This window comes from Rhinolophus sinicus, chromosome 5 (genome assembly GCF_057876585.1).
Source record: "Rhinolophus sinicus isolate RSI-liver-muscle chromosome 5, RSI-T2T, whole genome shotgun sequence".
Classification (NCBI taxonomy): Eukaryota; Metazoa; Chordata; class Mammalia; order Chiroptera; family Rhinolophidae; genus Rhinolophus; species Rhinolophus sinicus.
The window spans coordinates 71066141-71081104 of NC_142505.1; the positions used below are offsets into that span (position 1 = coordinate 71066141).

The 14964-nt window shown below is 40.4% G+C and overlaps 2 protein-coding genes across 2 annotated transcripts in view; one reads left to right on the forward strand and one right to left on the reverse strand.

Moving 5' to 3' along the window:
- LOC141567351 (butyrophilin-like protein 9) overlaps positions 1-14964 on the forward strand; it is a 390425-nt gene that overhangs the window by 304466 nt on the left and 70995 nt on the right. The window lies entirely within an intron of this gene.
- LOC109439777 (butyrophilin-like protein 3) overlaps positions 1-14964 on the reverse strand; it is a 56224-nt gene that overhangs the window by 11556 nt on the left and 29704 nt on the right. The window contains exons 3-4 of the mRNA XM_074313376.2: positions 12100-12165; positions 8592-8939 (exon numbers count right to left, since the gene is read on the reverse strand). Coding sequence (XP_074169477.2) covers positions 8592-8939; positions 12100-12165 — 414 coding nt within the window. The remainder of the gene's footprint in view (positions 1-8591; positions 8940-12099; positions 12166-14964) is intronic.

Consider the following 14964-nt stretch of genomic DNA (forward strand, 5'->3'; position numbering starts at 1 on the left):
TATAGGAACTTCTAGAGAAAAAGAAGAAGATGAAGACGAGGAAGAAGAAGAAGAAGAAGAAGAAGAAGAAGAAGAAGAAGAAGAAGAAGAAGAAGAAGAAGAAGAAGAAGAAAAAGAAGAAGAAGAATGATTTTAAAAATATGAAGAATAAAATGGCAATAACTACGTATCTATCAACAATTACTTTAAATGTAAATGAATTAAATGCTCCAATTAAGAGACAATAGGGGGAAGAGGAAAAATGGCAGCGTGAGGTGAGCCTCTGTAAAGCTCCCCTGGAATTTACAAAGAATCGAACAACAAAAACTCCACAAAGGACTCCCTGCACAGCAGACAGGCAAGACGAAGAGGCCGACTACCGAAGTCACCTACAGGTGGGAGATACGCATGAGTGGGGGGAGGAGGGAAGGGAGAAGTGCGGAGACGGAGCCGCGCGGGCGCAGGACGCAGACCCAGCTCAGGGCTCCGAGCTCGCTGCTTCCCGGAACTACCGCAGCTGCCTGAGAGGGAAGAACTCGGACTGCTAGGGCTCCGCTTATGGACCACAGGGCTGAGGGGGCAGCATATAACACGGCTGAACCCAACGCTCACGGCAGAGACCTCGGAGAAAAGACTGAGGGAAGAAGGCTGAAAACGGTGGTTTAAGCCCTCACTGCCGAGCAGAGAACGGAAGCCTTAGGCACTGAGACTAGCCGCCCCCTCTCTACCCACCCAGAGCTCGCCCTGCCCCCACCTGCCCGGTGCTAGAAGAGGAACATTAGCAGTGTCAAATCAAAAGAACAGAATATTTGCTGTTCTGAGAACTGTGGCCTGCAGACACAAATTCTCAGCCCAACTAATTCGGGCAAAGGGGAGGGAGCTGTGGAAGCAGGACCGGCTGTGGTGGTGGTCGCCGCCATTGCTCTGGGCCACCTCTCACAACTCACCCTGCCCATGGCCCCACCTATCTGGGCGGTAGCCTGCAGGAGTAAACAGAGCTGCTGAAACATACGGGCTATGAATCTGGAGCTGGAAGAGCTTTGGAACATCAAAAGCTCTCCGCATACCCACCTGGACACTGCGCCCTGTGACCTAGACGAACTATTAACAGAGGAGAAGCCTGTCTCCCAGGGAATCCCCTCTTTCTGTGAGAAGCTGGAATAGTGCAGAGAAAACATAGCACTACCGTGTGGGAGAAGAAAAATAAGCTGCAGTCGGAGAAAAAATAACACATTCTACCAACAAATACTGGAAAACAAAAGAAAGACTGCTTCCTATCAACCTGTTGCAGAAGCCACTCCAGTAGATGTCTAGGAAGAGAAATAGTAAACCAGTAATTGCCATGAATAACCAAGGCAACAAGATAGCTCAGAAAGAAAGTGAAAAATCTCCAGAAAAAGCACTTAAAGATACAGAAATATGTCACTTAAATGACAGAGAATTCAAGATTGCAGTTCTGAAAAAACTCAACGAGATGCAAGAAAACACAGAAAAGCAGTTTAATGAACTCAGAAACACAATCAAAGAACAGCATGAGCATTTTACAAAAGAGATTGAAATTTTAAAAAAGAACCAAATAGAATTTCTGGAGATTAAGAACTCAATAGAAGAAATTAAGAATGAAATAACCAGCTTAGGTAGTAGAGTTGACCAGATGGAGGAAAGTATCAGTGACATCGAAGATAGAAACCTGGAAATTACACAGATGGAAGAAGAAAGAGACTTGAGACTTAAAAGAAATGAAAGAACTCTATAGGAACTTTCTGACTCCATCAGAAAGAGCAATATAAGAATAATGGGCATACCAGAAGGAGAAGAAAGAGAGAAGGGAACAGAGAATATATTCAAACAAATTGTCGACGAGAACTTCCCAAACTTGTGGACAGAACTGGACCCTCGAATCCAAGAAGCAAATAGAACACCTAATTATCTAAATCCCAATAGGCCTTCTCCAAGGCACATTGTATTGAAGCTGTCTAAAATCAGCAAAAAAGAAAGAATCCTCAAGGCAGCCAGTGAAAAGAAGAGGGTAACTTACAAAGGAAAGCCCATTAGATTATCATCAGATTTTTCAGCAGAAACTCTACAAGGCAGGAGGGAGTGGAACCAAATATTCAAACTATTGAAAGAGAGAAATATGAGCCAAGAATAATATATCCAGCAAAGATATCCTTTAGATATGAAGGAGGAATAAAGACCTATCAAGACATACAGAAGCTGAGGGAATTTTCTAATACACGACCTGCACTACAAGAAACGAGGCTATTCGACCACCATCAACAGGGACAATTTGTGGCAACCAAAACTCAAAAAGGGGGAGAGTAAAGGCCTGAACAGGAATATGGGAATGGAGAAAGTAAGCGTGCTGAAGAAAATGAAATACTCTAAATATCAAACTTTCTTTTACATAAACTTAAGGGTAACCACTCAAAAAAAAATCCAGAACTGAAATATATACTGTAATAAAAGAAGAAACAGAGGGAAACAACATAGAATACCACCACTCAGAAATAATAGACAACAACAAAAAGGCAAAGAAACAATGGAGACACAGCCTCACAGAAAACTAAAGATAGAATGACAGGAAATCCTCACATATCAATAATCTCCCTAAATGCAAATGCACTGAACTCACCAATAAAAAGGCACAGAGTAGCAGATTGGATCAAAAAACTAAACCCAACCATATGCTGTCTCCAAGAGACACATCTCAGCTACAAGGACAAACATAGATTCAAAGTGAAAGGGTGGAAATTGACACTCCAAGCAAATGGTACCCAGAGAAAATCAGGTGTAGCCATAATGATATCAGATGAAACAGACTTCAAGGTGAAAAATATAATAAGAGACAAAGATGGACATTTCATTATGGTAAAGGGGACTGTACAACAAGAAGACATAACAGTCATCAATATTTATGCCCCCAATCAGGGAGCACGGAAATATACCAAGCAACTAGTAACAGAACTAAAGGGAGAAATTGACCAAAACACAATTATACTAGGGGACTTAAATACATCATTGACAGCTATAGATAGATCATCCAAACAGAAAATAAATAATGAAATAGCAGCCCTAAATGACACATTAGATGAAATGGACGTAATTGACATTTATAGAGCACTGCATCCTAAGACATCAGACTATACATTCTTTTCTAGTGTACACGGAACATTCTCAAGGATAGACCATATATTGGGACATAAAACTAGCCTCAGCGAATTTAAGAAGATTGAAATCATACCAAGCATATTCTCTGATCACAAGGCTTTGAAACTGGATATCAACTGCAAAAAGAAAGTGGGGAAAAACACAAATACATGGAGATTAAACAACATACTTTTAAAGAACGACTGGGTGAAAGAAGAAATTAGAGGATAGATAAAAAGATACATAGAAACAAATAACAATGAAATAAATCCTACCAAAATGTTTGGGATGCAGCGAAAGCAGTTTTGAGAGGGAAATTTATCTCACTACAGGCCTAGCTCAAGAAACAAGAAAACTCCCAAATAAATAACCTCATGCTACACCTTAAAGAACTAGAAAAAGAAGAACAAGTAAAACCCAAGGTCAGCAGAAGAAAGGAAATAACAAAAATTAGAGCAGAAATAAATGAAATAGAGAACAAAAAGACAATAGAAAAAATTAATGTGACAAAGAGCTGGTTCTTTGAAAAGATTAACAGAATTGGCAAACCTTGGCTAGACTCACTAAGATAAAAAGAGAGAAGACACTGATTAACAAAATCAGAAACGAAAGAGGGGAAGTTATCACGGACACCACAGAAATACAAAGGATCATACAAGAATACTATGAAGGACTATATGACACCAAATTCAACAACCTAGAAGAAATGGACAAGTTCTTAGAAACATAGCCTTCCAAGTCTGAACCATGAAGAACTGGAAAATCTAAAGAGACTGATCACCAGTAATGAAATTGAATCAGTCATCCAAAACCTTCTCTAAAGCAAAAGTCCTGGACAAGATGGCTTCACTAGTGAATTCTACCAAACCTTCAAAGAGGATCTAATACCAATCCTGCTCAATCTCTTCCAAAAAATTGAAGAAGAGACAGTACTCCCTAACTCATTTTATGAGGCCAACATTACCCTGATACCAAAACCTGGTAAGGACAGCACAAAAAAAGAAAAGTACAGACCAATATCTCTGATGAATACAGATGCAAGAATCCTAAATAAAATTCTAGCAAATCGAATACAACAATGTATTAAAAAGATTATTCATCACGACCAAGTAGGGTTCACCCCCAGGGCACAAGGATGGTTAACATCTGCAAATCCATCAATGTGATACACCACACAAACAAAATAAAGGACAAAAATCATATGATTATATCAATTGATGCAGAAAAAGCATTTGACAAGATACAACATCCATTTATGATTAAAACACTTAATAAAACAGGTATAGAAGGAAAATACCTTAACATAATAAAGGCCATATATGACAAGCCGTCTGCTAATCTCATAATTAATGGTGTAAAACTAAAGCCTTTGCTCTACGTTAAGGAACACGACAGGGCTGTCCCCTATCACCTCTGCTTTTCAACATAGTGTTGGAAGTCCTTGCCAGAGCAATCAGGCAAGAGAAGGAAATAAAAGGCATCCAAATTGGGAATGAAGAAGTTAAATTATCACTCTTTGCAGATGACATGATGCTATATATAGAAAACCCTAAAGACTCCACCAAAAAGCTATTAGAAACAATCAACGAATACAGTAAAGCTGCTGGCTACAAAACTAACGTACAAAAGTCCATTGCTTTCCTATATACTAACAATGAAATCTCAGAAAAAGAAATACAAGAAACAATTCCTTTTGCAATTGTAGCCAAAAGATTAAAATACCTAGGAATAAACTTAACCAAGGATGTGAAAGACCTATATGCTGAAAACTATAAGACATTTTTGAAAGAAATTGAAGAAGACACAAAGAAATGGAAAGACATTCCGTGCTCATGGATTGGAAGAATCAACATAGTTAAAATGGCCATATTACCCAAAGCAATATACAGATTCAATGCAATCCCCATCAAAATCCCAATGGCATATTTTAAAGAAATAGTACAAAAAATCATCAGATTTGTTTGGAACCACAAAAGACCCCGAATAGCCAAAGCAATCTTCAGAAAAAAGAACAATAATGGAGGTATCACACTTCCTGACTTTGGCTTGTACTACAGGGCTACAATAATCAAAACAGCATGGTACTGGCAGAAAAACAGACACACAGACCAATGGAATACAATTGAGAACCCAGAAATAAAACCACATAAATACGGACAGATAATTTTTGACAAAGAAACTGAAAACATACAATGGAGCAAAGACAGCCTCTTCAATAAATGGTGCTGGGAGAATTGGATAGCCACGTGCAAAAGAATGAAACTGGACCGCTATTTGTCACCATGTACCAAAATTAATTCAAAATGGATCAAAGACCTAAGCATAAGACCTGAAACAATTAACTGCATAGTAGAAAACATAGGTATGAAACTAATGAACCTTGGGTTCAAAGAGCATTTCATGAATTTGACTCCAAAGGCAAGGGAAGTCAAAGCTAAAATAAACGAATGGGACTATATGAAACTTAAAAGCTTCTGCACAGCAAAAGAAACCATCAACAAAATAAAGAGGCAACCAACTGAATGGGAGAAGATTTTTGCAAACAGTGCCTCCGGTAAGGGGCTAATATCAAAAATATACAAGGAACTTATGAAATTCAACAACAAAAATAGAAACAACCCAATTGAAAAATGGGCAGAGGACCTGGAGAGACATTTCTCCAAAGAGGACATACACATGGCAAATAGACATATGAAAAAATGCTCAACATCACTAATCATCAGAGAAATGCAAATCAAAACCACAATGAGATATCACCTCACCGCAGTTAGAATGGCTATCATCAACAAGACAAATAGTAGCAAGTGTTGGAGAGGCTGTGGACAAAAAGGAACCCTCATACACTGTTGGTGGGAATGCAGACTGGTGCAGCCGTTATGGAAGGCAGTTTGGAGGTTCCTCAAAAAATTACGAATAGAATTACCATATGACCCAGCAATCCCTTTCCTGATTATCTACCAAAGAAAACTGAAAACATTTATACATAAAGACACGTGTGCTCCAATGTTCATTGCAGCTTTGTTTACGGTGGCCAAGACATGGAAATAGCCAAAATGTCCTTCGATAGATGAATGGATAAAGAAGTTGTGGTATATATACACAATGGAATACTATTCGGTGGTAAGAAAAGATTTGTGACAACATGGATGGATCTGAGAGTATAATGCTAAGTGAAATAAGTCAGACAGAAAAAGCAGAGAACCATATGATTTCACTGATATGTGGTATATAAACCAAAACAACAAAAGGACAGGACATACAAATGAGAAACAAAAACTCGTAGACACAGACAATAGTTCAGTGGTTACCAAAGGGTAAAGGGGGGTGGGGGGTGGGAGATGAGGGTAAGGGGGATCAAATATATGGTGATGGAAGGAGAACTGACTCTGGGTGGTGAACACACAATGGGATTTATAGATAATGTAATACAGAATTGTACACCTGAAATCTATGTAATTTTACTAACAATTGTCACCCCAATAAATTTTTAAAAAATGGGCAGAAGACCTGAACAGATACTTCTGTCAAGAAGACATACAAACAGCCAACAGATGTATGAAAAGATGCTCGACTTCACCAGCTATGTGTGAAATGCAAATCAAAACCACAATGAGATATCACCTCAACCTGTTAGAATGGCTATTATCAACAAGACAAGTAATAACAAATATTGGAGAGGATGTGGAGAAAAAGGAACCCTCCTACACTGCTGGTGGGAATGTAAATTGGTACAGCCACTATGGAAAATAGTATGGAGGTTCCTCAAAAAATTAAGAATACAGCTACAATATGACCCAGCAATCCCTCCTTTTCTGGGTATCTACCAAAAAAAATTTTGTAAACTATTGTTTGCAAAAGAAATATGTATCCCAATGTTCATTGCAGCATTATTTGTGGTGGCCAAGACATGGAAACAACCTGAATGTCCTTCAATGTATGACTGGATAAAGATGTGGTGCACATATATAATAGAATACTACTTGGCCGTTTGTACGTTTTCTCGAGAGAACTGTCTGGTTAGGTCTTCTGTACACTTTTTAAATTGGGTCATTTGTTTTTTGGGGTTGAGTTACATGAGATTTTTGTATATATTCAAGATATTACTCCCTTATCTGAAATATAGTTTAAAAAAAAGAAATACTGCCATGTGCAACAACATGGATGTATCTTGAGAACATCATGCTCAGTGCAGCAAGTCAAGTCAGATGGAAATAGACAAGGACAATATGAGTTCACGCTAATGTGGAATATAAAACAGAAAGCAACAAATGGACAAACAAAATAAACAAACAACCCCCCGGACACCCCCCAAAAAAAAACCCTTATAGACACAGATAACAGTATGGTGGTTACCAGAAGGGAAAGAGGGTGGTGAGAGGTAGAAGATGGTAAAGGATGTCAAATACATGGTGACAAAAGAAGACTTAATGTTGGGTGTTGAACACACTATGCAATGGACAAATGATGTGTTTTAGAATTGTACACTTGAAACATACATCATCTCATTAACCAATGTTACCCCAACAAATTTAATAACATTAATTTTAAAAAGTGTGCATTGGTAAGTAAAAGAAGCTAATCTCAAAGGGCTATATACTGTATGACTACAAATATATGACAATTGTGGAAAACGCAAAACTATGGAGCCAGCAAAAAGATCACTTGTTGCCAGAGGTTTAGTGAAGGTAAATAAATAGGTTAATTTTTCTGCAAACTGATAACTGTTGAAACAAAATAAAGGCTAAAAAAAATACCCTCAGCATATTCTTACCATACAACCCAGCAGTACCACTCCTGAACACTTACCCTAGAGAAATAAAAACTTAGGCCTATACAAAGACCTGTACACAAATGTTCATTAAAGTCCTATCTGTAAAAGCGAAAACTGGAAACAACCCTAATGTTCAATGGGTGAATGGCTAAACAATCTTGGTACATCCATACCATGGAATACTGCTCAGCAATAACAGGGAACAAACTATTGATACAGGCAACTCAAGGGCATGGTGTTCAGTGGAAAAGCCAATCTCAGAGGTCATGTATTGTGTAATTGTATTTATGTACACTTTAGAAATGACAAATTATGGAAATGGAGAAGACATAAATGGATGCCAGGGCTTGGCGAGTAAGGAGGTTTGCAAGTAAGGGAGTAAGGAGGGGAGTCAGGGGAGTTGGTGGGTAAGGAGGGTTAATGTGACTATAAGGAGGTAGCAGAGGGAGATCTCAATGGTCATGGGCTAGGTCTACACCCTGATGTTGATGTCATGTGGTTACATAAGTCTACACATAAAATGACATAGAACTATACACATGAGGCAGAATAATAAACAGTGTAAGATCTAGTGTCCTAACTAAATGACCTAAGATATTTTTAAAACTCCTCACTCAACAAATAGTTCAAAAAGTCCCAGCTGGCTCTTCTAGACAACTAGGTTATGAGTTCTCTGAAATGAGCAACTGACCTGACACCTGAAGCTCCCAGATGGCCTCCTGGTCATTATTCTGGGAGATGAACCCACATCCATAGAGACCAGTGTCTGAGAGAGTGACCTTCTTCAGCCTCAGGGAGACATGCCCCTCCGCTATGGAGTCCTTCAGCAGCTCAGTTCTCCCTCGATAGGCTGGTATCTGCATATGGTATTGGTCTTTCCCTTCTCTGTAGAGATGCACCACAGCATGGAACTGATCTCTGAAGAACCGCACTTCCATGGCCTCCGCACTTGTCTTAGGAGAGAGGAAGCATGAGAACACAGCGTCCTCCCCGACCACGACCTGGACGGGCTTGGCTGGTCCCATCACCTGCCACTGGCCTGTGGAAGGAAGCACAAGAGATAACTGAGCAAAGACCCTGTCAGTGTGTCCTGCTCATGGTCAGCGTGTGCCCAGGGGTGTGACATCCATCTTATCTCCTTTCCAAACCATGACCTCCATCTGTACATCCCTTACACTTGACAGAGCACTTCCGCATCCCTTGCTTCATTCTGTATCACAGACATCCCGACAGGTGTGTGTTATTGATATTCCCATTTCCAAGATGAGAACAAAATGTCTCAGGGAGACTAAGTAAGTTAATCAAGGGTATGAGAGCACTTTCCAAATGCTGACCCTATGACTGGAGGGGAATCTATACCCACATTCTCTCGCCTCTGCCCATTTGCTTCACAACAGCTGCTTTTCATCTTCTTTGCTAAAAACTAAAGATGACTCATTTTCCGTGAGGTGAGTATTAACAATAAAATCTCTAGTTTGGTACAATTTGTTTCCTTCATGCACATGGTTACGTCTTGTAAATGTTTCAAAGGTACAAGAAAGGAAAGTCTTTGTCCATATGTTAAAACTTTATTAGTGGCGGTAAGAAAAGATGATATAGGAACATTTGTGACAACATGGATGGATCTTGAGAGTGTAATGCTGAGCGAAATAAGTCAGGCAGAAAAAGCAGAGAACCATGTGATTTCACTGATATGTGGTATATAAACCAAAAACAACAAAAGAACAAGACAAACAAATGAGAAACAGAAACTCATAGACACAGACAATAGTTTAGTGGTTACCAGAGGGTAAGGGGGGTGGGGGGTAGGAGATGAGGGTAAAGGGGATCAAATATATGGTGATGGAAGGAGAACTGACTCTGAGTGGTGAACACACAATGGGATTTATAGATGATGTAATACAGAATTGTACACCTGAAATCTATGTAATTTTACTAACAATTGTCACCCCAATAAACTTAATTAAAAAAAAAACAACCTTTATTAGTGGTTCCTTATTTTATTTATCTGTTTGTTCTTCCTAATTCTGAAAGGCATATATGACACTGTGACAAGGAGATTTTGCAGTTGTCACTTTAGAGATTTCCTCTGTAGTAAATTCATGGTGGCTCTCCTTTCCTGGAGTGCATTTCATAAACAACTTCTTTGATTGGGAACATCTCTTGTTTAATTCACAGGTATGCATTTCTGATATGTGCATAGATAGGTGTGGTGGGTGTGTATACTCATCAGAGAAAGGGGGTCACAGTGTAAATTTCCTTTTCAAGCACATATAAATTCATAAAGTGATTACTTATTTTCAAATAACTGAATATTTTTATTTTAGCACCCTCTATTTCTTACTTTAAATGTTTTACACATCTTTCTGAAATGTATTTTGATAATGTGTTTTGCAGGAGAGTCTTATGATACAAAATGTGACTTTGCAGGAGGATCTCTGTTCAGCCACTGACCTAGCCTAGCAGATGCTGAGTGCTGTCCCTCACCCCACACTGAGTCCTCCTGCAGTGGGCTGGGCATGTCCCTGCCCTCTGACAGCCCCACCCAGGAGCCTGGCCTCTGCTCCCTGCTGAGGGCTTTCTCTGCCCTTTGGAACCTGCTCAGCTTGGTGCAGGGCAGCCCAGAAGTGCTGAGAATTGAACAGTGGTGGGGGTACATGTTCCCAGTGGGGGGCAGGAGGCAGTGGAAGTTGGGATGATTCTGGGTTGCCATCTCTGTGACCCCTCAGAGTGTCACTCAGAATGTATTTCCATGTCAGTAACCAGCCCATTGGCACACCCTTTTTGGGTTTCCTCCCTTCTGGCTTCACCCTCTCCACTCTCACTTTCATTCCCAGAATCACCTCCTCAATTCGCCTCCCCCCCACACCCTACACACATACCCTTGTCCCTGGTCTGCTTTGGGGACTAAGCCTAGGTCGTCTGGGCTGCTGCTGTTGTACCTTCAGGGCTGTGGGGGGCTCTCGAGCTGAGGAACCTTTTTCTGGAGTCTCTGTTCCTCTGTCCAGCCCTTACTGCTGCTGTCATTTTCCTTGCCTACCTCAGCTCCTTCCACCCTTTACTGTTCCTTCTCCCAGAGACCAGAGAAGAAAAACTGTGCCATTGAACACAGGCTCTGTGCTAATGCAGCGCTGTGTCTGCTCTACCTACAGAAACTCACAGGATCCCCACAGCAGCCTGATCAGGGTGTGATGCCATCTCCTGTCACAAGGAGCACATGGACACCTGGCAGAGTTATGAGCCGCAAAGTTCATAAGCAGAGGAAATGTGGGTTTAAAATAAAGTCTTTCTGCCTCGAAGGTCATTTCCATGATACCTGCTGCCTCTCCAGGAAGCAGAGCAGTCAAAGAAATTCATCAAAAAATGGATGAGAATAGACTTCAGTTAAGAGCCTGTCTTGTGAACAAGACATTGAGTTTTGCTGTGGAAACATGGAGCGTGATTTATTGCCCTTATTTCTCTCTCCTTTTCCATCATCTACACAACAGACATAGCAAATGAGTGACAGAATGAACCTGTGCTGACTGGACCTTGTACGGCTGGACACACCCTGTCCAGAGACAGGGGTCTACTCCAGCCTCCAGCTTCCTTTCTATATTTTATTCAGTTACTCAACATCCTACACACCAGCCTTTGTGTTGACCATAACCAGAAGAAGAAAGAAGAGTGAACTTCTTCTCAGACTATGCCAGGTTACAACTAGTCTTCACTTGAAGATCAGGACACCTTCCCCCACCCTCAGGTCACATACCACAGGTGTTTCCCACTCAGCGTGTCCTCAGCTGGACCATTATCTTTCCCCAAACATCCTAATCAATGTCTCCTTCTACCCCGGCACCCATGTCAGAACCTGGTGCTCTCCTAGAGACCCCTGCCTAAACTCCACAGCCCACCTGGGATAAACATTTAATTTATTCACCTTCACATCCTTGGTGTGTCCCCTCCCCACTCCCAGGCCCCTCTTCAGCACTCTTTGCCATGAGTTCTGGGCTGTTGTCACTGTTGGCACAGTGCCCTAGAACTTCCCGCTGCCCCCTGCTTCCTGCAGCCCCTGACATTGATAGATGTCAGCCTGGGGAACAAGTCAGGGAAATGCAAACAAGAAAGATGCCCACCTTGTTCTGGGATCATGTAGCTAAAGATCTCAAAGTGTTAACCAACAAGAAGAGAGGCAGACAGAGTCCCGCCTGGAGGCTTACCTGAGCCCAGCCCCAGGAGACTGAGAAGCAAAGTGAGCACGAGGGCCCCAAGGGCCATGGATGTGTCTGCAGGCAGATGTCACAGTATAAAAACAGACGACAGCAGGGACAGGAGGATGGACTAATTAGAGAGAAGAGGGGTTGAGGGGTCGGCCCAGCTTCTGGTGTGAGGAGCCATGAAGAGAGAGAGCTTGAGCTGATGGCAAGTTGCACTGTCTTCTTAGAGTCACCTGACATAGACTTGGTCCCGTGTGTTAGGGGACAGGGGACTCTGCACTTTGAATCACTGCATTTATTGGCTGGCCATAAACATTCATCTCAGACCAAGGAAGCACTGATAGAGAAGGGGGGTGGGGCACACTGGGAGGGGTTTGTCCTCGGTCAAGACTGTGCCCACGATGGGTGGCATGGAAACATCAGATGCAGGGACATCTTAAGGTCCAATCTGGCACGTAGAACTGTATTGGCGGTGGGAATCCAGTCCTAAAAAAGAGGTTGTCCCAGCAGAGGGTGACATGTTTTGCAGGCAAATAGGTGCCATTCAACAAGGAATAACCAAGACCAGGTGAGATGAACGTTTTTCCTGGTGCAGTCTGAGGTAATCCTGCCTGTCACCCCCTTTCTTGAGTCCTAGACTAGGACTCACATCATGAAGCAAGATTGGAAAAACTTTCAAGAACAAGACAGACCCTTAGTCTCCAAGGATCCAAGGTATGGGGAAATGACCAGAATTTCTCAGGCCTGAGGAATAGGTGAAGAACCTCTCACTAAGTCTTTCATTTACACACTAAGCCAGGGGACCCACGATTAGAGATTATGCAACCTTTTTAAGCACATGAAAATTCACAAATTGATCATTTACTGTCCAGAATGTAAGTTTCCACCGACACCATGGGGAAAAAAACAAAATTTCTAACCATAATAGAGTTAACATAAAAAGGCAATTTTAAATCTTAGGAAACCCTATTTATTTAGAAATTGTTAATAACACAATGTTAAATAACCCATGGGTCCAAAAAGAAATCACAATAAAAGTTGGGAAATATTTAGAATAAAGTGTGAGTGAAAATACCACATTTAGGCTAAAATTCAAAACATGCAAAGCAATAAATGGTGGCAAAGCTGTGGAGTAACAGAAACTTACTTGGTACAGCCATTTTGCAAGACAGTTCAGCAGTTCCTTACAAAACTAATCATACTCTTTCCATACAATTCAGTAATTTCATTCTTCAGTATTTGTCCAAATGAGTTGAAACCTTATGTTCACACGAAAACCTGCACAGGAATGCTTGTAGCACCTCAATCCCTGATCGCCAACACTTGGAAGCAACCAAGATGTCCTTCAAGAGATGAATAGAGAAACAAACTGAGGTACATCCATACAAAGGAATATTATTCAGTATTAAAGGAAATAAGCTATCAAGTCACAAAAGGATATAGAGGAACCTTAAGTGAATATTGGTAAGCAAGTGAAGCCAGTTCTAGAAGGCTGCATGCTGTATGATTCCAATTATATGAATATATGGGAAAGGAAAACTATGGAAACATTAAAAAGTTTTGTGATTGTCAGGGTTTGGGAGGGAGAGGGAATGTGAGAGGGACGAATTAACGGAGCCCAAGATATTTTTAGGGCAATGAAACTATGTATTCTCTATGGCAATAAAATGATGGACACATGTCATTATTCATTTGTCCAAACCCATAGCATGTACAACACCAAGAGTGAACAGTAATCTAAATTATGGACTTTGTGTGATAATGACGTGTTAATGTGGTTTCATCAGTTGTAACAAATGTACCTGTCTGGTGGGGGTGTTGATGCTGGAGAAGGCTGTATACTCGTATGTTTACGTGTGATGCGGCTCGATAGGAATGTATACAAACTGTACTCAACACTCAATTTTGTTGTAAACCTAAAACTGCCTTAAAAAGAAAGTCTATTTTTAAAGAGTAAAGATGGTACCTAAAGGATGTTGTTCGGGATATACTATTCCTAAGATCAACCATGTTTCTCTTTTGTTGGTGTGGCTGACATATTTATTGCTTAAAATAGCTTTATTGAGGCATAATTGGCATAAAATAAACCACAAGTGTAAAGCATTTAATTAATTTTCTATTGTTTTATATATATATATATATATGTGTGTTATTAACTCAGGAGTGCAAAAGAACATAATGATTAGAAATTTATGCCCCAGATAAACTGATAATCCCCCCAAATCTACTATCCCGCTTACATTGTACACAGCTATTATAACACCATTGACTATATTCCCTATGCTGTACTTCACATCTTGTGATTATATATATATATATATATATATATATATATATATATATATATATATGTATATTCTCATATATATGGTGTAAGACAATTAAGTTCACTAACTCATCCTAGAAAAGGTGCTCCATACCTCATTGCTGAATATCACTATGGTCACCTTCGAAATACTCCCCTTGGGAAGCTATGTACCAATGCCATCACCTAGTCCACCCTTCAAAACAATTTTGGAACTCTTTTTCTGGAATGGCCATCAGAGCTGTTGTTGTATTACCCTTGATGTCCTGAATGTCATCCAAATCTTTTCCTTTCAATATTTCCTTTATCTTCAGGTAAAGAAAGAAGTCATTGGAGGCCAGATCAGGTAAGTAGGGAGGGTGTTCCAATACACTTATTTGTTTACTGGCTAAAAACTCCCTCATAGACAGTGCTGTTTGAGCTGGTGCATTGTCATGATGCAAGAGCCATGAAATGTTGGCGAAAATTTCAGGTCGTTTTCATCTAACTTTTACACGCAGTGTTTTCGGCACTTTCAAATAATAAATTTTTTGTTTGTCCAGTCGGTACAAATTCATAATGAA